The sequence below is a fragment of the Neodiprion virginianus genome, chromosome 3, assembly GCF_021901495.1.
Source record: "Neodiprion virginianus isolate iyNeoVirg1 chromosome 3, iyNeoVirg1.1, whole genome shotgun sequence".
NCBI lineage: Eukaryota > Metazoa > Arthropoda > Insecta > Hymenoptera > Diprionidae > Neodiprion > Neodiprion virginianus.
This window is the reverse complement of record NC_060879.1, coordinates 37,765,896-37,793,361: the sequence shown is the minus strand read 5'-3', so window position 1 is coordinate 37,793,361 and position 27,466 is coordinate 37,765,896. Positions and strand designations below refer to the sequence as shown.

Below are 27,466 nucleotides of genomic sequence, written 5' to 3'. Positions count from 1 at the left end.
TAATTAGAATATCCAAATGATATTTAAAATATTAATCGTATAAAGTGAAAAAAAAATTAGCCAAAATAAAGATAAATTACGACAATTTAGCGAATAACTTATACGACTATTACGGTGCACTTTTCCCACCAGGGAATTTTACGAAACCTAGAAATAAATATCTATAAGACTCGATAACGTAATGATAGCCAAACAGCTATTACAGTAGTGTTAAATAACTTTATTTCAATGGTTTTTACAATGTGCTTTACCATGTTCTCAGTATTGTCAACAAATATACAATCATACTCGTGTATCCGGAAATATCGTACATGAAACATACTTCGTACGTTTAATATACGGAAGGAATAAATATATGAGAAATAAGAAATTGTCGCTGCGCATAGTGAACTACAGAGTTAATGACAGTGTATATATTCTCGATATCAGTGTGAGTAGCTATTTGTTTCTCCATTTTATCAATAATTTTTTTTTCTTCAATGCTGTTACCTTCATCCCCTGCAACGTATTGTTCTCATTTCTTTGTAACTACGGTTGGAGCCTCCTACATACGTAATTTAATATTTTCTGCATTCCTAGACACCAGGAAGTATTATTATTGGACACTTATATTATTATTATCATCATCATTATTATTATTTCTATACATACGGGAGATATGGAGAAATTAGTCACAAGTTTTAAATTTCACTCGTTGATTGGTCAAGGTGTTTTCGTTTTTGCGTTTTTTCCGAAACGAACAGGATAATTAAGACGAGGTATGGATACAGTAAAGATCAGTCAAATTCGCACACGTTAATCAAACCAAAGTATGTAAACGTGTATTATGTTTCCTTGGATCATCTTATAACACTATCAAATTCTGTAAATGTATTTATATATATTTTCCTTCATTGCCTTCTTTCGACGAATATTTTTCTTTCGATCGTTTAGACGGAAGTATAAACTTAACGGCAATTAGTGAGAGAAGTAGAATTCAGATTTGCTGCTGAATATTGCCTATTGTTTTTTTGTTGAAGCATTGCAGCTGAAAAGGTTTGTACGATCACGATACTAGAAAAAATCTTCACATTAAGATAATTATGTTATACGTATAGTCATGTAACATGGAAAATGTGAAATATGGACTGACAATACTTTCGAATTACTTATTACCTCGCTGATTACGCGAACTGCACTTAGTTGCGGCAAAATCAGAAGTGCTGATTTTTTATTCTTTATTGCGAACTGTAAAGAGACTATGAGAAAAAAATAGATTCCTAAGTTACACTAATGAATTTTTGAAATTTATTGCACTAATTTTCGGATTACATCTTGATCTGAAAATGTGTTTTACTTTAATTTCTTCCTTCATATAATATTTCATTGGTGTGCGTACACGATAGCTATTACGATACCTGCACAGTGGTTGTCCGATTCAATATTTATCTATGAATACAGGTATATATGTGTGTAAAAGTTGTGATTCACTTTTTCTATTTTCTTTTTCTTTTTTTTTTCTTCACTAAAGCCAAGTATTAAATTGAGAACAGTAAATATTTGAAAGTTCGATGAATTCTTATGATGAGAAACTTGTGATGCAACAGGCGAACTAAGTTACTGAAATCAAGTCCAGTTAGAGATTCATATCCTCCCAAAACGTGAAACTATGTTTGATTCGAGCACAAGATTATGATGGGGTATCATTTGTATACTTGTAGTGTAATAATCTATCGAAGTTCGTCTGAGAATTTAATGTTTCAAATAGCAGCCAAGAAAAAAACAGACCATTTTCTATCATTAATTCTTTTTGTTTCAGAATTACATATGCAGCAGTTAAACGATAATATAAATCTTGATTAGTGAAAATAACTGTGAGAAAGACGAGCAAGAAAAAAGACTTGTAAGTAATGCAAAGATATTGCGAAGAGATGAAAATTTTGGTTACAATTATAGACGGAGTTGCAGAATGAAACAGTGACAGAAACAAATAACACTAGTCAATATTAATTCCATCCCTAGCACTATAGTGTTACAATGGACTATCACTGTGTAACAATTTGATTATACAACTGCCGCATTTTCAACAATCAATGACTGTCACTCGATAATCTTTGGCGTGCGTGTGAAATCATTATTATAGTTGCACTTGAAATTTATTAATAATTCGGCTTAACTCTTTGTCTCAATTTCTTTTTCTTTCTTACACTCATGCTTTCTCTCTCTCGCTCTCTCTATATATATATATATCTCACTCAATAACTGATCCATTGTCATTTCATTTCAATTTTGAAGCCCCTTCTGGCGATAAAGTTCAAAAGAACAAATTCGCTATACACATACATGTATACCATATAATAATGCTTCACAGAACGTCAGTCTGTTCGGAGAAAAGTTCTGCCTGTTATTGATTCCGTTCTGACAACCTTCTCGAAGAAATTCTGATCATTAGAAATGATCCAACAAGAAACCACCCTTTCACAGGGTGAGCGCTAACATTTCGTATTCGCGCCAACAATCTGTTTCTTAAAGTTCAGGTCAAATATCGTCACTGGTATTCGCAGCGACGACACCCTTGGTTTTTGGCAACAACAGCATAAAGTACAATTCAACTTTTGCCTGTGCACAACGTTCACGAGATTCATATCTCATTATTCATTTAGGATCCCAAATTAAATTGACTCATCATTTTCAACGTATATCGCGCATACGTAAAAACTGCTGACCTACCATGTCTAGACCATTTCCAATCAGATCAACACCCTCTACTAACTTAATTACTTTTGGTTTCAGGAAATCTGTGTCTATATCGTACGCTTGTATGTAATCGGACATCAGAAAATTATTGTCAGTTATAGTAGAGTCAAGATTCTGGCTTTGAGTGTGACGGTTGCGAGGACGAGGTACTTGAAACGCAGGCTCCATCAGGGTAGGGTGCTTCTTGCGTTGATGCTGTAGAAGCTTAGCCTGTCAACATGTGAAGAAATCTTATAAACCATCAAAGTCTCTTTTACAATACCAATGCCAACAATTTTGCTGTCTTTCCGGAAAGTACTGAACAAAGTAACGTAATTACCTTACTCGCGTACTGCTTATGACACCACTGACACCCTTGCGGAGTTGTAGTAATGCTGCCAACAGTTTGACTGAACGTTGGATTTGGGACTCCAGGTGCATCCGATTCTTTACGACGATTACTTGGCGGTAAGGCTGCACCAGGATGATTTTTTACAATGTGAGCCTTTCGCTTGCTGCTGCTTTTGTACACCTGATGATGGCAGATAACATAGTTGAGCAAATGATTTTAAATAGGTGGCTCGAAACAACTTTAATAAGAGTATTTAATCATACCTTCTCACAGTATTGGCAATAATAGTCCCTAGTTTGTCTTAAAATCGGTAAGTTTAATTCGGGAACAGATTCTGGAGGGACATCCGGATGTCTTTTAGCCAAATGATTTACAAGCATACCCCGTCTTTTGAAACCCACCAAGCATTGGTGGCATTTGTAGACAAAACGATTATAATCAGTTGGATTGACCTGCGATAAAATATAATTTGGCTTCTTCGTTTCTTCAGAAATCACCTAATTAAAATGCACAAAACATTCGGAATATGTTGTCAAATTAATCTGTGATACCTTGGGAACAAATTTTTTTGCTTGTTGTCCTTGAGCCATCTGCTGCTGACTCTCTCGCTCTGCATTATGCATTCTTGTCATGTGCTCTTTCAATTTATCTTTTCTTTTGAATTGTTTATCACAATTGGCACAATGAAATTCTCTGTAATTCCATTATCAAGTGGTATATAAATACGATATAGTTTACGATTTTAAAAATCACATACAGCATCTATAAACCTCACCTCTCAATGTAGGACAAGAACATTGCACATACCTATGATCGGAATGACGTAGCAAATGCATTCTCAATTTGTCTAGAGTGGGGAAACGTTTTGCGCAAAATTGACATTTGTGCTTTCTTTCGCAGTGATGGGCTCTGATATGTTTTCGAATCACGGAATACTTAGTGAATGATTTTGGACAATGAGGGCAGTTAAAGATTCCGTCTTCGGTGCGGTGAGTTTCAATATGATCTTTCAACATCAAGACTTGGTCGAACGATTGTCTGCACATTGGACATTCAAAAATTTGTTTATCTTCTGAAAAGTAAATTCGCAATGTAAGTACCAGAAAGCGATTAGGTCATTATTTTTTTCATGTTATCTTTCAAGTTCCTCACCTCTATGTGTTTTCAGATGACACGACAGTGCAGAGTTGTTCATAAACCGTTTCAGACAAACGTTACACGGCAGTGGCTTTTTGTCATCAGCACCGTGAACAAGGGAGTGCTGCTGTAAGCGCACTTTGGTTGCAAAACGCTTGTAACACATGGAGCATTTATAAGCTGCCAAAGGAGTTTGCTTTGTGGTATTTTGTGCTTGTTGTCTGCCATGTTCAGCGACATGTTTGATTAACTCATTTTGTTTCTCGAATTCAGAGCCACACTGCGGGCAGCTGGTAGGATGGCGTTCATTTTTGACATTATTGGGATTGTGAATTAGTGTATGTAAGTCAAGCAGAACAGCCTTTGCAAATATCAAATTACAATTGAGGCATTTCCATTCAGACATATTTTGTTTCTTATTTTCTTTTTCATTAGAATTTCCACTGTGGAATATTTTTATATGCCGACTCCGGTTGTAAGGGTGCAGAAAATTTTCACTGCAAATTTGACACTCGTAACGGGGGGCCTTGGCTCCAGGATGTATTAACAAATGACGTTTCAAACTGTAACTTCGAGGAAAAACCTTCGAACAATATGGACATGTGTAGAGAACTGTTTGACCATCAACAATTTTGAAGAGTTTTCTGAAACAAAATATTTTTACCAATCATTAATGTCGTAAATTCAGGTACCGATTATCTTCTCCATATGAAAATACTGTAGTTTATAATTGTTATATAGCAAAATATAGTACTTTGCTTTAATTTTTCGACTTTAGCATGTAAGATTTATGTACCGAGCCTAGGAACAGTAATCTTAGTTACCTCTGTGAGATTACTCGTATCTAAATTTTCGAGCAAGAAAAATATGCAGAACTAATAATTTTCTGAGTCATAATAGTAAATGTTGTGAAAACTGAAATTAGTTCTTACTTCGAACTGGTATGAATCTTTTTGCACTTGTTTCGTGGTTTAACATCAATTCTTGGACCATCGTGAACATTAAGATGCTTTTGAAGTTTTTCTGATGTAAGAAATCGTTGATTGCACTCAAAGCATGGCCAGGGATTCCGTTCATTATTTAATTCTGGATAACAAGATACATTTTTAATCGTTAAACTTTTATATTGCACAGCGTAAAACTAATCACGTAAAAGTGTTATTCGTAAAATTTAATGGAGTGAAAACAATATGTAAGTACATACCTATTTCATCCTTCGAATCAGGTATAAGTATTGATAGATTTCTAGAACTGGCATATTCAATACTCGGTCCCGCTTTCAGCTCTTCTTTTGGCAAGATATTTCTCACTGTGAGAAATACAATACCCTCACCTTGTTGACTGATTACCAAATTCTGTTCTTTATATGTTGACGCAGGTCGAACAAAGCGCATCCAATTTGACGCATCTACATTGATAATAAATTAAAGAATCATAACAATGAAAAGTTCATATAACGATACAGGATAACACGATTCACCAGAAAAATAAAAATGATCAAAGATTTGATTAACATCATCTCTCTGGTTGCCTACACTGAAGCTTGAAGTAATAATATATGAATCACAAATAGTTAATTACTTTCGTCAGAAACGTCTATCTTCAAAAATTCTCCATCATCTGTTTGGTACAAAAGAGGCAGTGTATTCTGTGGTATTATTCCGTCATATGTACATAAAATTCCTTCAATGGGACCGAATTGAGTGCGTCTTGGTATATTGCGTTTGGCAAAAACTCCATACACTGGTCCTCCCTGTACAGTGCTTGATGTGGGTAACTTATTTATCGTAAGGTATGAACCAGGCAAGGTTGCTCTAGCTCTTGATGGAACAGGTTGATCCGCAATAGTCTGGACATTGTGTAGAGTACAATTGTCAGCGTCAACAAAACCAACATCGCATTTCTTGCACCCTACATCGTTTCCAAGAATCACAGAAATGTTTAGAAATTCTTTAAATAAATTCTGTTCTTTGACAATGAACGTCGACATCTACTTACACAATGCTTTTTTGTCACTGATTTGCCTCTTGGATCTTCGCACTCCTTTTTGGTCAGCAGACGTCTTTAACACATTATCTTTATTGAAATCAGGAAGAACTGGACCAATGGGACTTTCTTGCGGATGCATTGCTAGCTGTGAATCATCTCCAACTTTGACTTCAAGGTGTGCAATTTTCGTCTCTTCGATATCTAGGTTCTGATTTTTATATCCACTCATTGCATTTAATTGCTCTTCATGAGTGACAAGAAAATCTCTTGCCAATGCAAAATCTGCACTTGGTATACCAGTTAACATCAGTGGCGCTGTGGAACTCTCCAGCTCCGGCGCAGCACCTGCATCAAAGCCAGTAACCATTTAATGTGTGTATCGATAAGGATTAACTTTAATTAGGAATAATAACCAGAAGCTTTCAGTACCCAAGCAATAACCCCATCAAGTTTTGTAAAGTTTTAATGATTAATCAATGCACAATCTCATGGAGAATACAATGTGATTCATTTTCCATAGATTTTACACGCATGCTATGCCTAACGCAGAAGATAACAATGAGCTCAACTGAGAACAGATGTTTACCTTGCATCAAGATCAATTCACCGCTAACTCCCGCATCAAGACCTTCATCGTTGCCTGCGACAACAAAATCTGAGGCAGTATCAGCCTGGACAACAGTTTGTGTGGCAGATTGATCTGCCAATTGTGTGACATAATTAATTGTCGGTCGTACATTTTGATCAGAGGTAGAAATCAGAGGTGAGGACGGTCCTTGAAGAACAACAACAGAGTTATGGAATGGGGATGGTGGGAGTTGGACAGGAGTAGGCGAATACCGAGCTGCAGAACTCATGTTCGGATCTAATGGACTTACTCGGTGCTCAAAATCAGAAAGTGGGGATGATGCTTGAGGGGAAAAAGGGACCTGTTCGTACGTCGGAAATATTCGTGAGTAATCTTTTGAGTTGTCTTCAACATATTCGACCTGCAAACGTAAGTCAATTATTCAATGTTGCAGTTTTATACTTGCTTAAGCCTGAGAGGTAGAATCAACACTAGAAACTTGAAACAATTGAAAATTGCCTACAGTAAGAAACAGCAGCCTGTTGTTGTTGACTTTCCTCGGTTGATCAGAGATCGGGGGAGAAGTATTGTGCTCCGAGTGCCAATTTTCAGTGACATCGACGACTTTGTCGATGCCTGGTATATCCAGGGGGTCACTAGGGGCCCCCTCAGGAGGGCCCCCAGGATCCATTTTTCGTATGATAATTAGTTACGAGTGGAAATATCTCGTATGGTGATCTGCAAGGGGTAAATCACCTCGTTATTAGTATCGATTCACGGTGTTGTGTGATACGAGTAAATGGAAAACCGAGATCCCAGAGAAAATCTGTACGATACATGCAAACTAGGTCTCACGGCGTTATGGAGTAGAGGCAGTGTAACATCGTACACACAACGCAAAACTCGCGATTCAACATCGACTTTCAACTAACGTACCTGCGGTTGCATCGTTAATTAAAGGATAGAGTATTACTTATGTTTTACGAACAGATAAGAGGACGCTGCGACCGCTATTAACGCTCGTACAGGTATTTTTGTGAGAAAACTTTACCTCCTATCAAATACGTGCAGTACACTTTTGTTCGACGAGCCACTGTCAGCCACCTACAAACCGTTCGCTAATGCCCGTGTATACGTGAATAAGCAACACATACGCAGGTGAGCTCGTCAACAATCGACCTTATCGGTTTTTCTCATCGGAAATTGAGCACCACTGCTTTGAGCGGGAACGCTTGAATCGCTTCATCTACGAGCGAAGTTGAAAACGTGCGTTACGTAATAATATCGCGTGTATCAGTTCGCCGTTAAAGATAAGTCCTCTTTGAATATCTTTTAACAAATATTTGCCAATATTTTTAGGCAATGAATTTTGTGTCTTAAAAAAAATGAACAATTAATGTCGTTCTGCAAATGAACGATTGCCTGAAACGAGGTGACTGCAGTCTATAGGGTTAAATCATTTAAAAAACGGACTCAAATATCAATTTTTAAGTCTTTGGACTGACTATGTCTAAGCCTCTATTAATTGCTGTCACAGAAAACACTACTTACATTAAAATAAGTAGTAATTACAGAGCGTTCGAGGACGACCAAATAAGTATTAATGTTAGTACCGATCTAGATGAGGGTATCTTTCATGACGTATTCGTAGTTAAATATAACAAAGATAAAAAGGTCTAGTGATAAATGAAAGAAATATTGTTTCTTTGGATTTATATCGCACGTGATGCAACACGTAAACATTTCCTGTAGTAACACCTGTCCATTCGAGCAGCCTGGCTGAAAATGAATCTCCCTTAACAACAGGATAGCGCATGTAAACAAGGCGGTTGTCTGGTTATAGCAAACCATTTTGGCTAATCGATGGCCAATCAACAAATCGGACAAGGAACGTATTCACAGCTTTGAGATTCACGGTTAAGAATTATAACGTAATTAGTACAATATTAAATGTCGACGATGAAGACAGTGCACTTCGAAGAAGTAAAGGACGTAATGGAGCAGATGTTGAGGACTCCAATTTTTGAAACCCCAGAAAAACGGATGCTGGCTACTCTTAGTAAGAAAATGTTAGACCCGAACTTAGTCATGGATGTCAGGCATAAGATATTCCACGAACCGTTATCCCTGTCTCCGTCAAAGGATGTCATACTACAAGAAGCAAAACGGTAATTCATTCGCTTAATTAATCGTTAGAGATGTTCTGATCAAAGTCATTTTTTGTGTCATTTGCGTTACACATTGAAAATTTAACGCGTCCCTATGACTATAAAAGAGTCGCACGCGTGTTTTTCATTTATTTAATTATATTTTACTGGTTTATAATCGTGTATTGTATCTATTTATGTAACTATGTGAATGTATAATTTGGGAAAAAATCCTTCAGTCGAAAGTTGCAGCGCAATTTAATAAATCTTAAATTTTCTGTCAGCCTGATTCTGAATGAAGAGACGCAAGCCTTGTACCGGAAACAAGAGGAAAATATGCTGGAGTCAGAGCTGAAGAGATTTCAGTCACACCTTCAAAAAAGTCGTCCAAAATTCCGAGGGCCGTACATTTGCTCTCGAAAGATTATGGCCAACTCAAACGACGATCAATTTTGGGCTGGATTAACCGGTATAGCAAAGAAAGAAATTGAAATATTGTCGGACACGGTTACTGAAATCGAATCCAGCGGTAGGATTGAGCCGCAAACGGAGCAATCGGCAAAATTGGAAGTAAGCAATTATCACTGCCCAATTGTTGTCACGATCAAGGATAAACCGATTACGGAATCCAAGGAGGACCGATTGGAATTAATGAGACGCGCGTTTAAGGCACTGAGGCGAAACGTTGTTCAGGAAAGGCAGTTGCAAGATCTGAGGATCAAGGTCCAGGAGAGAATAACGACGCAGAGACTCCAACATACTTTTCACACCTGGAGGACCTTCGTCGACAACGCGAGAAACCGAGCTCAGCTGAAAAAAGATGGAAAAGAGATGTCGAAGGAGCGGAAAATCGAATTGTTCGTCAACGCTATCAGCGAGAAGCAAAAGGAACTTGCCAAATTGCAGAACAAGACGAATTCTGCGGATGTTTCGGCAACTCTTCGCCGCACCCAAAGTGCCGATCATCCGATTAATCCGATCTCGGTGAAAAAGAACTCCGCAAAAACATTAACGGTCGTGGATCCACCGGCAAAACATCGCTTGAATGCTCAGAGGAGGATAATAGCCGAGCAAAAGGCTAAGCTCGCCGAACAAAATAGAATAATCGAAGATTTAAAGCTGAAACAAATCGAGAAAGAAACCCAACGCGCCAGTCAAGACACCGTCAACGTTGCCAAGGAAGTTTTAGCCCATGTTGGAGGTCGGACTAGGAGAACTCTCATAAAATTGATCAGAGATGAAGGCTGCAAGTGAGTTTCAAATTACTTAACTGCATCTCGTGACAAACTGACGTTTGTATTATCATGAATATAATTTTGATATAAGCAGTTACATTCGCCATTACGAATAGATTATGCATGCACGTAGTGACATCATAGCGTCTACTTTTCAAAGACTATACATCGCTTTTCTTACGTTAATTTGCCTTGTCTAACTTCTCTGATTACTATTAGGGGTCTGGATTTGTTCATGCGCGTAATTTGTTCATGTTCTTTGTTTCTTAGAATTTTTGGAAAAGTATTTCAAATAGAGAAAACCCCTCATCCTTTTTATATTTGGAGCGCGGATTTTGAAGATACATCAATTTCGGTGCCACTGACTTGACGGTTGTTCGAACTGCACCTAAATGAAAAATAATAATACCTGTTCTAATTGATATCCTCATATGCAGAGACAAATCAATCGTCGAACCTCCGCGACTGCCGAGCCCTCCGAAGTTTTTAATACGGATGGAAGCCAGAGCGGAAGCAAGACGGGAACGGGTGAAGCGAGCACAAGAAGAACGAGAAAAAAAAATGGAGGAGAAACGAAAGAAGGAAGAATCTGAAAGGCGGGCTGAGGACGAGGAGAGGAAGAGACTGCAGCTCGAGGTAAACCGAAATTAATGAAGACGTAAAAAATGCTGTTTCAAAACTAGTAAAAACACCTGAAACGGGAAATCATTGCGCTACAAATAATTATTGACTGACGATTGTGTTAAATTTAAGGCGCAAAAGGAGGCGAGAAGATTACGGGAAGAGCAGGAACAACGAAGAGCCCGGGAAGCTGAACGGACGAAGCAGTTGAATCAGATAGCGGATGACTTTCGGCGAAAGTACCTTCTGCGACGGTACATGATGGAGCCGTTCTTCAGACTAATAGACACGAAGTACAACTACATAAAAATAGCCGATGACCATTACCAGGGTTCCCTCCTTCGAAGGACTTTGGGAATCTGGTTGAAGGAGACCCACGAACGAATCTCGGTGAAAATGGATCTCGCCTCGGCGGTTTACAACCGGAATATTTTGTGGTACGTATTTAGGGACTGGCGAGATTTCACCAGAAGCGAAGCAAAAAAGATGCAGGTGGCTACAGATTTTCACGACATGAGGCTTCAGGAGAAATGCCTCAGAGCGTGGAACGCTAAGACGGTGGAAAGCAAGGTTCAGACGCTCAATGACGAACAGTTAGCCCGCGAGCACTACGGGAAGAGATTAAGGGCGAAATACTTTGCCAGATGGAAAGACTACCCAACGATTGCCTGGGACATGAAGGAAAAGGAGAAACGAAAGGACAAGTGGAGGGAACTCGTTCAAAGAGTTATACCAGACTTTGATCCCAAGCAACGAGGAGTTGCCATTGAGGACTGATTCCTACGATTGAACCTGTTTGAAGTTAGAAATTAGCCAATGGATTGACAATGAACGTGATCCAAATTTTCCGTTCTTCTACAGTGTTAATTTCGAACTCTCCGGCAAGGCCGAAGAGTTTTTAAGCTCACGGAGAAGAAAGGAACGTGTCACGGTAGCTCAGTCAAGTTCAGATAAACGTTTAAACAATTCCACGACGTGTGCAATCGTTCACGTACGATGTACCGGAGTGGAAACGCTGTAAATATTATATTAACGAGCACATAAAGATAGATAAGGAAAGTACATTGCATAATGATTACTGATTGGCCACGGTATTGGTCCAGTATTTACTCTCTGTGAATGTGGATGTACGGTTACTTTTCCAATATTTGTCGATATGTATAGATTTATCTAAAGAGGGATTTGATTTTAATAACTGCCAAAAATAATCATTGTAACAATCATAATACGTGATGGACTCGTTGTTTTTTCCTTACTGATCTATTCACTATTTTTTGTTTTTTTTCTTTTTTCATACAATATTTATTTATTGTTTAAATGGCCGTTTTATCACAGTTACATTAAATCTATATACATGTTACAAGTATAATGTATATACATAATATATATATATATATATATATATATATGTGTGTGTATCGTCATTCAGATATAAAGAGAAACTTCTTTTCTGAGAGTAGTAAGTAAGGTGTAATGTAATACCCAGTCAAGACATCGTGTAGTGAACTGTTTTTACAACTCAAGTTACATGAGATTCTGTTTTAGTTCATTCATAAAATTATAAAAGAGAAGAATAAATTATTATGATCCTACAATTAAAAAGTAATTGTCGATATCTACAATAAATAAGGTCGGCGATTAGGTCAGCTTTTATTTTCGTTCATTTCATATTTTTCTTTTTTTCTATCAATATCAAAATTATATGAAATCTTCAATAATATCATTGTCTTAGCCGTAATATCAATGTTTCTAAATTTTGAAGCAATAATTACATAACTACGATGAGTATATTTTTAACAAATTGAATAGAATTCAAACTTACATATTTACAAATTTCACCACTTCTTAATTAATATAATTTTGTCAGACAATAATATTGTCTAGATGTTATATCAAGCGAAATAGGCCACTCCCTTCGTATATCAAATTTGAAACTCAGCAAGCTTTACAACAAAATATATGACCCAAATTTTTCAACATATCATGTCCGTAGGAACCACCACCGCCTGCCAAAGCAAGGCGCCTTTCATTCGCTGTTGTACCAATCCAAATCAACCATAAGTGATACAACAAACACCTTAATACTGCCAACCCAGCCAAAAGACTGTAGACCCCTGATACGAAACAGAGAGCAATGCTGAAACAATGAGTGATTGTATAGATTAGGAATAGTAATAGAAATAGGAGCGAACTATGTTTCTGTAGCCAAAGTATAATTAAAACTTGACCGAGGTCTGTAGTTTTCAACAAAGAAGCAAACATATCTTCCAGCAAATCGATTTCCAAGGATCATAAGTGAATTGAGCTTAAGATTGGGGATAGCTGTTGAGTCGCACTGCGGGTGTGTGAAGTTTAATAAATCATTGCGTCAATAGACTCTTAATAGTAATTCTTCACTTACTCCAGTTGGTGATAAACGTCACTGCAATCATCGGGCAGGAGTATGGTACCAATGAAAATGAAAGGATGGCAAACGCTGGTCATGGTGAGATTAGAACCATAGATAAAAGCTATGGCTGAGAATAACAGGCAGCCCATGTACCATCTGAGGTTACTGCCCCCCACACAACAGTCCAGCCTAGAAGGTTACGCATTAGTTACTGAAAATAAGTGATAAGATGATAGAATAATAAAAATTCATTAGATAGCTGATCCGCCAGCCTCTGCGGTAACAGGCCAGCGAGCATATACATTACACATGCGTAAAAGTAAGATTTTTATGTCAAGTAATATAACTGATGAATAACACTGTAGCGTGCATAGTGAGATATGGTCTAGCGCAACTTGGACTTACTAAATAGCTCGTTATCTAAAATCAACAAGGGAAACTATTAATAGTACAAAAAGCCTGAATATATTGAAGCATTGGTAAAATTCAAGTGGTGTTCTAGATTTTATTTACTGATAGAAAACAAGCTACCAAAAATAATAATACGTTTGTTGAAACTATCTCTGTAGCTGTTACACATACGAAACAACAAAATATACAAAGAACCGTTTGTTCGACATAGTAAGTAGAACATTTTGTCGGTCAAGGTTCTTATTTTGATTTTGTTTTTTAATAAAATTTGGAGGTCTGCTGTGGCGAACCGAAGTTTACAGCCAGCTGTAAAATATAGGTCATAAAAACTGCTTTACATAATACCTGCTCTCTTATCAATAAACATGTAGTTTAAGATATACTCCAAATCTAGAATAAACTACCGTAGGGCTCGCACAGAGACCGCTGTAGCGATCGATCAAACGAGGACGGAACTAGGAAATGAAATTTACCATTTACAGTGATATTCCCTCCTGAGTACGCAAGTTTGGCACATACGACAATGATAAGCAAGGGGAGGAGCTCGCCTTCTGCAAGTCGTGCAGAGCTCACCACCAGTGTCGCCGAGTTCGATAACGTGAGATAAGGCGGCATCCTGGTTACCGGAGTCAGCCTTGACTCTGGTTTGGTAGGCGCAGCCAATGCCGCCAACGACACTAATGACAAACACCCAGTTCTCCTCTGGGAGAATTTCTAGCAACGGTACAACGGTTATTTCGAAAACCAGCATCAGCAGTACGACGCTGGTTATATTCCACATGAGGAAGAACTTCGTTCTCAGTAAGAAACGAAGAAAATTATGGTGCAGGTAGTAGACCAGTATCGGCGTTGTTACGAACGTTATTATCGTGCACAGCAGCGTCTGGGCAGCGGCGAAGGACAGGACGGGCACCGCGATCAGGGGGATCACAGCGTCGACGGAGAGCTGCTTGGCGCCTCCTCGCCATCCACAAGGCGCCCTGAATCTCTCCAGGATATTCATAGCGACGATTATCGCCTTCGCTCACCGTTTCGCCGAGTAGAATCGCCCCTGTTCCGCTCTAATCAACGGTGATAACTCGAGGCGCCGAGCTTCATCGAGCACCTACCACAGCTACTTGTTTCACCGTACTTTACCGTGTTGGGCCTTTGTTTTGTTTACCGTGCTCGCGGTGTGTGGGGATCGCCAATTCGGCTCTGGAGATTTTGTCTCGGTGAACAGATGGCAGCACGGGGCCAAAACTCAGTCCAAATCCTCGTGAACAAACGAATGCTGAACCGCTAACAAGTACTTACTAAACAGCATTTAGTTTAGCTCCTGTCACTCGAGCTTGGACCGAGTGACGGCTCGTTGTAGGTTATGTCGAGTAGAGTCTCGACGATTTATCAAATTTTTTTTCTCCATCTCTCGGACCTGTCATCTGTTTAGACTTTTCCCCAAGTACTTAATATTCAACAGACGCCGAATAACAATGTATTATTTAATATCCTTGCGGAGTGGTTCGTACAAACACCGTTGACGGATTACACAGTGTGACGTATAAATATCTAATTCATTGTAAATATACGGAGACGCAAGTGCTACAACTGGAGCGGGAATATTGCGCGTGAGTATCAAATATTGGCGTGAGATTCACGCGCTTATACATATTTTTTAGCCGCATGGATGGACGATGAGTGTCGAAAACATAAACCTGATGAATAAATGAAGTAACGGTTCATGGACGTATTCCGAAAGGTGTGCTAGCATCTAAGATATTTCGGAACGGTCGTTCCATAACTGGAATGAAAATACGTACATGAACTTGGCTCGCCAATTGTCGAAAATGTGAATTCGGACTATTGCATAATTTGCCGTTCATTATCCGTAAATTAGTCGCGCGACTTATTTTTTTGTCGCACTCAATTTTCAAAAAAAAAAAGCGGATGGCGTGCTAACTTTTCAAAAACTTTGCGCGCCATCTACCAAAAAAACGCACAGCGAACATCATGAGTAATTCTGATTTGGTTGATAATTTTCCGTAAATAAGCCGCAAATTAGTCGTTGAACTTTTGTTTTTGTCGCACTCAATTTTCAAAAAAAAAGCGGATGGCGTTCTGATTTTTCAAAAATTCAGCCCGCCAACTACCAAAATAACGCACAGCGAGTATCATGCGTAATTTTGATTTGGTTGATAATCTGCCGTAAATAAGCCGCAAATTAGTCGTTGAACTTTTTTTTTTGTCGCACTCAATTTTAACGAACGTGGTAATTAGTGTTTTTTTATAACCTACTGTCTTGAAAAAAATCAGCAGCCGAATCGCTGACCCAAGCCCGCAGGCTCCGGTCGAAAAGTATTGGACGTACCCATATACATATATATATGTGATATTCGGCAAATTCTGGATTATATTTGATATACTTAATATATATATGTATATACACATACACACTCAACACTGTGTAGTCCGAGCACGCACAGTTCGAATTCAATTATGCATATCGATAAAATTGCGGAATTCTGTCCAGAAGAAACATTTAGTGACTGAAATGAAATAACGAGGTAGCAATATGGACAAATTTTTAATTTGCATGCTTTTGTTTCGCACAAAGCGTTATGCGAGTACGGCAATTTTTCCTTTTATAATGGAATACTCTCGGTTACGAATTACTTTTTTTTCATTTGTAATTTGTAATGGTTCATTCATCAATTACACGTTACTTTTTTTAATTTATTATGGAACACTCATCCATTACACATTACTTTTGTAATTTATAATCGAGAACTTATCCAATACACATTTTTCAAAGTAATGAGTAATGCATTACTTTCACATTACTATTTTCACAACTCTGCATACAATAACAGGTCTCTCTATCTATTTGTGTGCCGATCGTTGATCAAATGATAGCAAATATTGAAAATTGACAATTCGCAAATTTGGTGATTTCAAAAAATTAACGACGGGGCCAGGAACCTGGCGTCTAGAGATGCTCAGCCGGAGCCTTACTCCACTGGACCACCTAGCCGCCCTGACTCTGTTGTTAATTTCTCTCATCACCAGTGAGTTCGAATTTGTTTTTTCGTATGCCTGGTATGAATGTATAAGAATTTTCGTTTCTTCAAGCACAGTGTATACATAGGAATGTAATGTGTAGATGATGTGTTTACCCTTTTGAATCCTTATTACATTCCTATATATACACTAAATTCTTGAAAAGTTAGCACGCCATCCGCTTTTTTTTTGAAAATTGAGTGCGACAAAAACAAAAGTTCAACGACTAATTTGCGGCTTGTTTACGGCAAATTGTCAACCAAATCAGAATTACTCATGATGCTTGCTGTGCGTTATTTTCGTAGTTCGCGGGCTGAATTCTTGAAAAATCAGAACGTCATCCGCTTTTTTTTTTGAAAATTGAGTGCGACAAAAAAATAAGTCGCGCGACTAATTTACTGATAATTAACGGCAAATTATACAATAGTCCGAATTCACATTTTCGACAATTGGCGAGCCAAGTTCATGTACGTAATGAAAATGCGCGATCTGTCATTGCGAAATGGACGTATCGAAAATTTTATATTTTGTATCCACTTCTCAAAAACAGTTATTTCATTCTAGTTCTTGGTTTTTCTTTTTTTTTTTTTTTTTTTTTCAAAAAATAGATGTAAGAAGGTTGGAGTTCAAAACACGTCAACGTTACCAGGTTAAAAAATCTCCACAATCTCGATACTGATACCGGTGAAGCAATTCGATATATACCCTATTCGTTGATTTCATATTTCGCGCGTCTAAAGCATGTGAAAATGCAGTTAATCGAGGTGAATTCGTTCGAATTAACAATATCCGGAATTTGAGACGAGAACAAATTCAAAAAGTCGCGAGTTTGAAAATCGAAGCCCAATTGTTGGCAACTTCAAAGAGATCTGATTATCGTAGATCTTCCTGATCCTCAAATGGCTGAACTTTTCATGCTTACAATTATTGGTCTTTTGTCGTTATAATCTCTCGTTTATTCTGATCGAACATATTATCTTTTAAACCTCAACTTTGCTTCAAAATTTTCATTTACACTTATTTACTGTCGCTATATATATATATACATATATAACATAAATAGCGATAATAAAGTGAGCCTACAAATACAATAATCTTAAAATTTCGAAGCGTGTTATAACATTTTAATCTCTGTGCAAATGACCGAAATTGGTTTGAAAATGGGAATCCTGGAATATCTACATATAGATTCGTTTATAGAGGCGTATGTTTGTAAAAAAAAATGATGATAAATATTATACGCAGACACCAGATGTGCTCGTTCTGATTTACGTAAGTCAATGTATCATGCAGTCTGTCACTGACACATAGATTTTTCGTGATTGAAGAACAGCAAAACAGAAAAAATAAAAACCGCTCTCTTTACGAAGCTGAAACTAGCAGCCAGAGTTAGCAGCCAAACTTTTTAGAATTAGGAAAGTGTAGTTCAGTTTTATCCCTATAATTCTGTAAAAGTATCGGAAGTTCAAGGTATTACCTACACAAAATTTTGATTTTCGGACTTCAATGGACACGTTTTCTCGTCTATTTGAGCATTTTTAACCTTTTCGCTGATAATTCTCTTCTTTGCTGCTAAGCGACCTTCTTCTTTTCTTCATTCTTATGTTTTGGGCCTTGTCCTTTGCAGCTTTTTGCAACAAAGCTTCCTTATAACTCGAGTAAGCTTTCTTGCAGCATGGATAAGTTTTTTAGTGATTGGAACATCGTGTATCCCAAAAGCCCTACAAAAAAAATCCGACAGGATTTTGTGTCCGACTTGTGTCCGATATTTGTAGCGGATCTGTGTCGAATCCGACAGAGATCTGTCGGATTTTTTATGCACGGGAGGTTCATCGGGACGCGGGAATAGAAACCGGACACGTTCCGAAATAAAATTTTGGTCATCAAGCCGCAAACCGAGTTCATTTATGACAGAGCCAAATAGGATCCGTTCACATTCTCTATCCTTATCTCTCGCCTGGAGGATAACTTCGGATTTTGTGTCGGATCTGTGTCGAATCCGACAGGAGTCTGTCGGATTTTTATGTAGGGAGCCGCGATAACAACATTGTAAACCTAACGATGTGCTACCAGAGATTGTTCGTGAAGATTTTCTACGAGATACTCCTTGTTGGTCGAAAAGCCTCTTTCTAAGTTGGCGTTGCCGTGTATGCATATATTGAGCAATGTTTTAATGAAGCTTTTGAAATGATCTTTGCCGTCAGCGTTTCTCAACGTTCTCATCCAAAAATGATCAAGTCTTTCTTCAGTTCTGTTATAATTCTTCATTACACCTTTACTTACGCTTTTTCTAATTTATCTCTCACGTAACCGGAGAGACGATTACTTTTGACGAGAAATTCCAAAGCCGATTTTAGAGGTGTTATCGCACCACCAGCAGATGAAATAACCGCAGGATCTAGACATGACAGCGCCTTCGTAAATCGGTACTTCAAGGGCGATCGTTCCAAGATTTTCTCAGCAAAGTATTGCAGGCAGGTCATGCATTCCTTGCGAAATTTCAAAATATCGATGTCTGTCATATTCTTGCAACGCCGAAAGGCCTCTTTCATAGCATACCCTACGTCGAAATCCTGTACTCTCTGCAGGTTTTCTTTTTTCGATAAGTCGGTATTCGTAACGGGATTGGTTTTGAAGATTTCACTTTTCGCTAATCTCCCAATGAATTAAACAAGAACGGCGCCATCGAAGAATCGGTTTGATACTCACGAAGAATGGTTCAATTTCTTCAGCGATTAAACGGAAGAAGGCTAATTTTTCTCGTAGAAATTTATCGTTTGCAATTCTGTTAATTATTTCAAAGCTTGTACATTTCGGTGCTTTCTTCTTGATCTTGATAACGTTCAAGTATATTTTCATCTAAGGCAAGATCGCTTGAGCAAGTGAATTTTCCAGCCATTTAACTGCGCAGAATTTCATTGGAAATTGAACGCTGTTGGTAATTCCTATAAAATCACATTGTCGGTAATGAACACCTTTAAAAAGGTTAAACAAACCTCTCAGAAAATGGACAATTTCCCAACCGGTACTGCGCATCCCAGCTTTGAATACAGAATGGAATGCTACACGAATACCACAATGAACAGATATCAAGAAGTTCCAGATTATTCTTCTCAGATTTGATGCTCTCCTTGAGAAGCCGCAAAAGTGTGAAATTGACGTGTGGCCCTTCCACCGATAACTGTAGGATCTTTTTGAGATCGTATCCATCTATCGCTCTTTTGAAAGCCTTCAACAAATCTTCTGCAGTCCTGTGTTCGCTTCGTTTTTTTCTTCATCCCAATATCTCACAATGAGATTCGTTTTTTCTGTGCAATTTCGTTTAAGGCTTTCCTCGAATCCTAATACGTAATTATCACATGACTTGGTTATGTATTAATTGTTCTTAAAGTAAGGCGCAATGCCACAAGTCTCTTACATACGGAATTTTAGATTTACTTAGTTCCAATTTTTGGACTAGATCAATTTTGGAGAACATGTATTAGAATGAAGCAAATTTTTCTGCTGAATCACGCAACGAGTCATTATTGACTACAGTTCCCATACACCAAATTATCTTTCTCTTCGTTGTTTTGTGACTAACTACTGCTAATCTATGGTTTTCTGAAACAATTATTGAAAAAAGTTTATTCTGTGCGATTGTATCGAGAAACTTTCGAATAAACACGAGAAAATGAATTTCAAATATTCTATCATATGCATTCATATCAGAGTAATCCGCATGACAAAATTGGTGCACGAATGAATCATCGTGAAATCAGACAACTGCGTACCGAAGACGAAATTTTAAGGTTTCTCGTACTTTTCCCGTCCTGCATTGTGTTATGGTATTGTAGGTCGATGGAGCGTATAATCGATCAATCTTTTCTTCGTGAAAGGCTCGAGATTTGTCAGAAATGGGCAATCGAATTTTATTTTCAAAATAATGTAACTTATTTGTCAACTACCCAGCTACGATAAATTCCCCGATATGTTCTGATATGTAGAATTTAACAGATGATCGATCTTAATATAGCTTCTTCGGATGATTGATTGCGTTCGCAATACAATATGCAAACTGTTGAAAAGTCAATTTGTCTTCGATTCTGCACTTTGATTTGTTGATTGAAAAAAATCATAGATTATCTATAACACAATGTTTCATATTATTTAAACATTACATAATGTTGCAGCCAACAATCATACATATTGCCAATTATACACAATCTACAGACTAACTCCGTGCAAGCGGTGATAAATGATAAAAAAAAAAAAATGGCTAGGATTCAGTGTGAAGTAAGAAAAAAATTAGTCCATCTAAAATCTATCCATAGGCGTTATATACAAGAGTATAAACTGTGTTATCGTCAATAAATTGTGACAATATTCTCTTACGTTCAAGCTCCTCGTGCCGCTAACTAATATTTTCGGTTACACGTCTCGTATGTCCTGCTGGTGAAATACAATCATGCAGGATAAATTTAATTAGTATCAAATATCTTGAGGCCTCGGTGAGCAACGGCACAGACTCGTATATAATCGCAGGTGTTATTATTTAATTTCCGCGCCCTGCGTCTAATCCTAAAAGCGCCGTTGTAATGTTTATAATAAATTATAATTCCCGAGGAATTGTTGTACATGATAATTCTCGCAGAGTTAAATTGTGCACGACTTTACCCCGCGATGGCCGTGTTCTCGTAGTTTGCGCAGAGACAAACAACGATAACCGAATACTCGTGCAAACAATTCCAAGTTATTCAAGTCGAGATTGGACGAGGACGGGACGCGACGCGACACCAACAGATATACTAAAGACTGTTTTCTACATTGTCAATCAATCTTTGACTCTTTGATAAGTAAGCGCTGTTATGGTGTTTGTTATATAAATAGAGTTCCCTGCAGCCGGTCTTTATAATTACTCGACAAGCGTAAGGAGATAGCGTAAATTCATCCGCCACTTATATGAATATGTATACGAATGTTGCGCCATTTTTTTCAAATCTGGGTTACGGAACACACATTAAAAAAAAAAACATAAAAAAATAAACGAGCTCGTCGCCACTTTTATGATCGTATAGACTTCACGATTCGTTATCCAAATGTATCTAACTGTACGTAACATACGCAAATTTAGTATAATATCCTGTTATTAAACCCGTTTCAACGTCAAATCTGCACTGATAAACAATAATCAGCCGTAAATACTATATTTATTCAATTGTTTGACCCGACAGTTCGGTAAGCCGTCTACTAGATCACCATATTATCTAATCGCGATCAGGGAGATTTCCATTCCCATGCAGATAACAGTTTTACTATTTACAATTTTTTTCCCCCCTAGATTGCAATATCTTATTGCGATCAACGTGGACTCACTCCATTCGATCTGCGTAGCGAAGATAATCAATCATTAAAACCACGTGCTACAAAATGTGTAATTTTGCGTTATTCGTCAACTCGGGACGGACACTATGAATTTTCAAGTTTCAGGAAGAAAGTGAAAATCGAGTTGCGAAAGGCAACTTTTATTTTGCGACTAGAAAACCGGCGTAAATTTTTACAAAACAATATAGACATACAGAGAAGTTGATTTTCTTCTTCGAATTTTTTACCAAGTCACGTGTGTATACGTTCGATCTTTAGTCGCGATCCATATCAGCTGGATACTAGCAATGTTTAACAACTGGAAAGCTGAACCACGCGGCTTTTAATACAAGATATTGTGACCGCAACCATGCGAATGTTATACCCAAGCTGATAAAAATACATTTATTAATGAGTGCTAAATGGTTGATTACATGTATAGTGACTTATGTACAATACTGAACCGATGAGAAGCAGATAATGAGAATAATTGTGCATTATTTATATTTATAAATTGAAGTTTTTTTTTTCTAATACAAGTAATTCGATTCATATTCCAACTACCGATAAATCTATCCGAAAGATCGAACAGTTATTTGATATATGGCTGTATTGCTGATGAATGATTATTTATTGTGCTTAATCTGGTTGTCGCGTCGACGTAATTCGTTAAATATTCATGAATGCATCATCGTACACACGAACAACCGGCATACATATATTCATCTCTGTTCCGTGAACAATAAACGGTCAATTATAAAAATAAGTATTTTTTGCAAAACGAGGTTCGATAAATCGCTTTTGCTTTTATACCATAAACTTGTTATCGCCGATTAGAAATGATTCACACTCTTTATACTAAATATTCGTTCCTACCGAGTCGCAATATCTAATCATTTTCCTCCTTGTCCTCCATGACGTATGTTACACATTCAGTTTTTCCGAAAACAATCGATCAGTAAGAATCATCGCCGGACTTCTCAACACACCAATAATTGTTCTAACACTGATAATAATTAATCAATACTGCGTTTTATTCTAAAGATAATTAATTCTTGTTGGCTGGCGTTTTCAATAAATCTTATTACTATCAAATCCTGAAACTAATCATTTATATATACATCATATATATAAATATATAACCGCAGATCATACATGGACTCGTTTTACAATTAGTCAAATCCTTCGAGTGGTAACTTTTCAACGCAGATTGTGAACAGTACGTGTGCATAGGTATGCATCACCGCAGGATTATCGATAAGTCAACATGTTATTCACTATAGCCGTGCCGGCTACCATCCTTCCACGTTATACCCAAGTAAATAAGTAACTACATGAAGGTAAACACGAAGGGTGACGTTGGTGGAAAAGTCTTGAGCCGATAAAGAGATAAAACTGTGACGATAAATAATAACGTGCTGCAACGCCGAGAGTTGGGTAATTTTTACATAAAATACGTTACTTTACGTTGCGACCGTATAACATTAATATCGTTGCATAAATTAACCCGTTTTTTTGTGTTTCATTGTGACAACAGAGACGCATTGAACTCCCGATTCTGACGAGGATGTTCAGGAAACACATCGTTACTTCGCCCTTCAGCGATGTACAAAATTTAGTTAATCGTGATAACCAAAAAACAGTCTTATTTTGAAAAGCCAACTCCTTTAAAACTATTCTAAAATCGCGCGATAATCATTTTTTCCCACATGTCATGTTTCACTCGGTTAACGTTCCAAACTTCAGTCTTATCGATTATACCGTTTATACTTGTCGCGTCTCCATGTCGGTGGTTTTGAGCTCACCGGAAGTTGGACAGAGGAGCCCAATTATATATTTTATACCGGGTCTTCCCGATAATGTTTAGTCGCAGACTTTCTCAGTAGTGCGACAGCCGTTATTTACATCGTAGGATGTACAACTACAATAGAATTGTGTGTGTCATGAAAGTTTGTTCAGTCTCGTTGGTCGCCTCCAATTCTGTTTGCCGGCTTACTCAACCCCCAGCATACTTTGGCTTATTTTTACTTTGACGATATTTACTTTGACCGAGAATTAGCTTGAAATCTCACGAGTGTACATTGTTCTTGTCTCTCACATAAATATCGTGATAGCGGTTAAACAACATTAGCGCGTGTCATATATGTTGTGCACAATATCTGTCCGCGTTTATTCATATATATTATATTACATTACAATACGTTATTATACGTACAAAGTTATTTATCTGCAGGGTGAGTGTAATATGGCGCGGGGTTACTGCTCTCCGTTAGTGGCTGGAAACACTCGAGAGGCTTCTCTCGCTTCTGCAGCGGAGAGAAACTGTTTGCAGGGTGTATGTATGCATAAGTGTGAGGCTTTACACCACAGCCATATATCTAGGTACATATTATCGAGTGTGCAGTGTCTTTTCGTCACTGATGAACAACGGCCTGTAGCGTGTTGTTATATACACGTTCCCGGGACGTTATATAAGCCAATATACGTGCGGCAATCGGTCACAACACGTCGAATCGTGTCCGGCTAACAATAAGAACCGTCAGGGTTTCCACACCCGCGTTTCCGCCTCCGAGTCGCGAGTCCGAAAAGGAGTTCCTTGGGGGGTTGGACGTATTCGGGACGCGGATATTGACGCTTTTATTCGACGATATCGGGCCCGAGACGGGAATTCATTATACAAAAAGGAAAGGAAAGATATCGAAGCTGCACCGATGCGGTCGAGGTGAACGTGATATCGGTGCATCGGTGTCGCTTGCATTTATACTCGTATATACGTATGTTCGCCTACCTACTATGATGGACCTTTCGTGTAACGCAGTTTCTCACTTATGAGGACGACCGTCACTTGATACCCACTCGAGGAAGGAGACGGTACCCGCTGAAGAAGAGCCCCAGAGTGTGGCAATGACGACTGGGCTGCCCAATAGGCTGCAGCTTTTATGGGACTACTTCATACACGCCGAACACCAGAGTTACGAGGTGAGATGACATGTCTGTACGTAGAAACGCGATTTTTACGCAACCAACTTGAGACGTTCAGTGAAATTGATACCGAGTGTGCGGGTAGGCGTGAAAATCCGTCGCGTGGGATGCAATTTTTATCGCGAATATTCTCGCGGTATGAAAAACCCAAGAGTCTGTGATACACTGTTTATTATTAGTCAATGCGATTACCGCGGATAATTTTTTCCTGTTCATTTTTAATTGTTCAACAAGGTTTCGAGTTGGTAAAAATTGTACAACTTTATACCTGTGGATACAAACTTGACGCGCAGAAACTTGAATCAGTTTATAAAGAATGTGCGGTTTTAACGAGGTAAAATATTGGATAAGTGAATTCAAAGTTATCGAACAAAATGACCCACATAGCGGTCCTCAGCATGCTTGAAATAAGAATTCGGACGGTATTACTTTAGCACGTGAAAAACTGACGGCAAAAATAGTTTGGTTTCAACTTAACTATCGAAATAATATCTTTAATTCCGGTTACTCGAGTGTATGTAAAATTAAATCTTACAGGGTATAAAATTACTCTGAAGACGTTTTCTCTCGTATATATCACGGTTTACTCTTTGAAATTTAGAATTTGATGGGTTTTTTTTTTTTGAGGACTTTTCTTCTTCCCAAATTGTGGGGGTGGGCTAGTGTAATAATCTTTAAAAATGAATGTAAACATTTTATTCAGGGACCGCGTGACGAATCGACTGCGGGTGAATTACTGCGACGTGTTCCCTCTTAGCTCCAACCGTTTGTTTATTGCTTGTATGCTAAGGTGACACGTGAAATTAAATCCGTATGGATGAAGCTTACGGCTTAGCCTGGCTGGAGACGATATAGTGATGTTAAAATGTCGCTGGTTTATATACGCGTAGATATACAGATGCAGTGAAGCACCGGAGGTGCATTTTCAATCATGCTTCTTTAGGGTTAGTCGAGTTCTACGAGTCGTGTAACTTCTCGTGGGCTGTATTTTTGGAGCACGTTGAAATTCAAACGATCTCGCAATATTAATTTACGAAGAAAATCTAATGCTGCAAATTTTACCGACGAAACGGAGTTCATTCACATTTCACGTTAATTTGTCATTCTTTGACACAACAGGTACACGCAAAAATGATAACAATTTTCAAACCAAGATCTCAACTCCGCGTACTAAAGATGTTTTACATATATATCAATTACATAACGTTCTCGTCTACGTCAAACGAGAAGCTTGATAATTTCACTTTTTCTACACAACAATATATTATCTCCGTTTAAATATCATCTCACATATATGAACATACTTTCGACATTGTATACAGGGTGTTCCCCGCATTTCGATACGGAGTAAAATCACTATACTTAAAATAAGATTGCTCGATTTCTTTCTCTTTTTTTTTTCATAAACAGAATCACAATTTATAAATGCCAAATTTCGTTGCAGAGGAATTTTTTTGCATGTTTCGAATTCTGTACGTTGCAAAATTTGTTCGTAATTTTTGTCTCTTCGTGCCTAGTTTCGAGTTTGTAGTTATATTCCTGTGACAAACGTAAATCGATTTGAAAATTCAACTGTAATTGCATGGACGGATTGTAATCTGATACAATGTCACCTGCAAGCGGTGTGATAATCATTACACAAAAACGCGACGGCAAGACTGATTCGTTATTTTGGCAATAATAACCCAGGTGATTAACGGCTCGACATTTGCGTTACAGAAATCTGAGTGGCTTGATATATTCTTGGCAGAGTTACTCGTCCAAGTCAAAGACGGCCGCGATGTCAAAGATGCACTCTCCTTCTGGTAAGAATTCTTATCAGTCGATTCGTTGCATGTTTAATTAGTGAGCGAGGAATCGATGTCGTTAAAACTATAAGCCTACAAATTAATAATCGCAAAAGACCCAACAAAATTTATCGCGCATGCAGCATAACATTATAATAATTATGTTCTCTGGAATGAAAATACTTCGTCAATTTCTGTCCATTGTCATCCACATGTAGGCACAGCGTAACACTAATTCTATCTACGGCAAATATCTCTCATAAAGCTATACAATAATTATGCAATTAATTATTTACGCGGAGTATAATTACTGAATCGAAAACTTCCATATACATATAATATAGGTGCATAGATACGTGTTATCAGAATGTATAGTTGGGACGGTTTATAACAGTTTTTATCGTGTATTTTGCTACATAATATGTGTGTAAATGATTATATATTTTACAAGGAACTTTACGCGATCTTCGCACATGTTATAATCACAGATTTTTCTCGTCTATCGCGTTTACCGTGCTTCGAATAACGGATATAACGTTATACTCTATGCAAATGCTAATTGCATGGTAATTAGGTATAGAAAGTGTGAAACTAGTTCCGTATACAGTAACTTGTCGTTATTATAGAAACGTGCAGCACAGATTACGCGGACCGTGGATAGCATCATTAATCACATTTATTATTCCTCGCGCATCCTTCACAATTAAATGTAATTAAAATCTTTCTTGCCTTATGATAATGCTCTCGATGTGGC

The 27,466-nt window shown here is 37.8% G+C and overlaps 4 protein-coding genes across 11 annotated transcripts in view; 2 read left to right on the top strand and 2 right to left on the bottom strand.

Annotated features, from left to right (window-relative positions):
* Positions 1 to 391: 391 nt before the first annotated feature.
* Positions 392 to 7,879, bottom strand: LOC124300273 (PR domain zinc finger protein 10-like). Of its 6 annotated transcripts, none has more exons than XM_046754180.1 (13): positions 7,813 to 7,879; positions 7,285 to 7,499; positions 6,780 to 7,182; positions 6,203 to 6,538; positions 5,786 to 6,115; positions 5,409 to 5,612; positions 5,137 to 5,290; positions 4,220 to 4,848; positions 3,875 to 4,139; positions 3,619 to 3,760; positions 3,331 to 3,540; positions 3,056 to 3,247; positions 392 to 2,946 (listed from the first exon to the last, which is right to left on the bottom strand). In XM_046754180.1, the coding sequence occupies exons 2-13, from the start codon at positions 7,450 to 7,452 to the stop codon at positions 2,671 to 2,673; spliced, it is 3,309 nt and encodes a 1,102-aa protein (XP_046610136.1). In that variant the 5' UTR covers positions 7,453 to 7,499; positions 7,813 to 7,879; the 3' UTR covers positions 392 to 2,670. The 6 variants fall into 6 exon arrangements, with proteins under 6 accessions (XP_046610136.1, XP_046610137.1, XP_046610138.1 ...); XM_046754181.1 differs by having other exon boundaries at positions 7,750 to 7,825; XM_046754182.1 differs by lacking the exon at positions 7,813 to 7,879 and adding an exon at positions 7,735 to 7,753.
* Positions 7,880 to 8,513: 634 nt separating this feature from the next.
* LOC124301319 (calponin homology domain-containing protein DDB_G0272472) lies at positions 8,514 to 12,085 on the top strand. Its single transcript, XM_046756211.1, has 4 exons — positions 8,514 to 8,929; positions 9,193 to 10,158; positions 10,581 to 10,779; positions 10,897 to 12,085. The coding sequence occupies exons 1-4, from the start codon at positions 8,712 to 8,714 to the stop codon at positions 11,539 to 11,541; spliced, it is 2,028 nt and encodes a 675-aa protein (XP_046612167.1). The 5' UTR covers positions 8,514 to 8,711; the 3' UTR covers positions 11,542 to 12,085.
* Positions 12,086 to 12,154: 69 nt separating this feature from the next.
* LOC124301321 (palmitoyltransferase ZDHHC23-B) lies at positions 12,155 to 14,852 on the bottom strand. Its single transcript, XM_046756214.1, has 3 exons — positions 14,038 to 14,852; positions 13,166 to 13,342; positions 12,155 to 12,901 (listed from the first exon to the last, which is right to left on the bottom strand). Exons 1-3 carry the CDS (start codon positions 14,565 to 14,567, stop codon positions 12,700 to 12,702), a joined length of 909 nt encoding a protein of 302 aa, XP_046612170.1. The 5' UTR covers positions 14,568 to 14,852; the 3' UTR covers positions 12,155 to 12,699.
* A 64-nt stretch (positions 14,853 to 14,916) lies between these two features.
* The window catches only part of LOC124301316 (lysosomal-trafficking regulator), a 27,008-nt gene continuing 14,458 nt past the window's right edge, over positions 14,917 to 27,466 (top strand). For all 3 annotated transcript variants that reach the window (XM_046756208.1, XM_046756207.1, XM_046756206.1), the window contains exons 1-3: positions 14,917 to 15,171; positions 24,762 to 24,922; positions 26,645 to 26,730. In XM_046756208.1, coding sequence (XP_046612164.1) covers positions 24,848 to 24,922; positions 26,645 to 26,730 — 161 coding nt within the window. In that variant the 5' untranslated portion in view covers positions 14,917 to 15,171; positions 24,762 to 24,847. The remainder of the gene's footprint in view (positions 15,172 to 24,761; positions 24,923 to 26,644; positions 26,731 to 27,466) is intronic.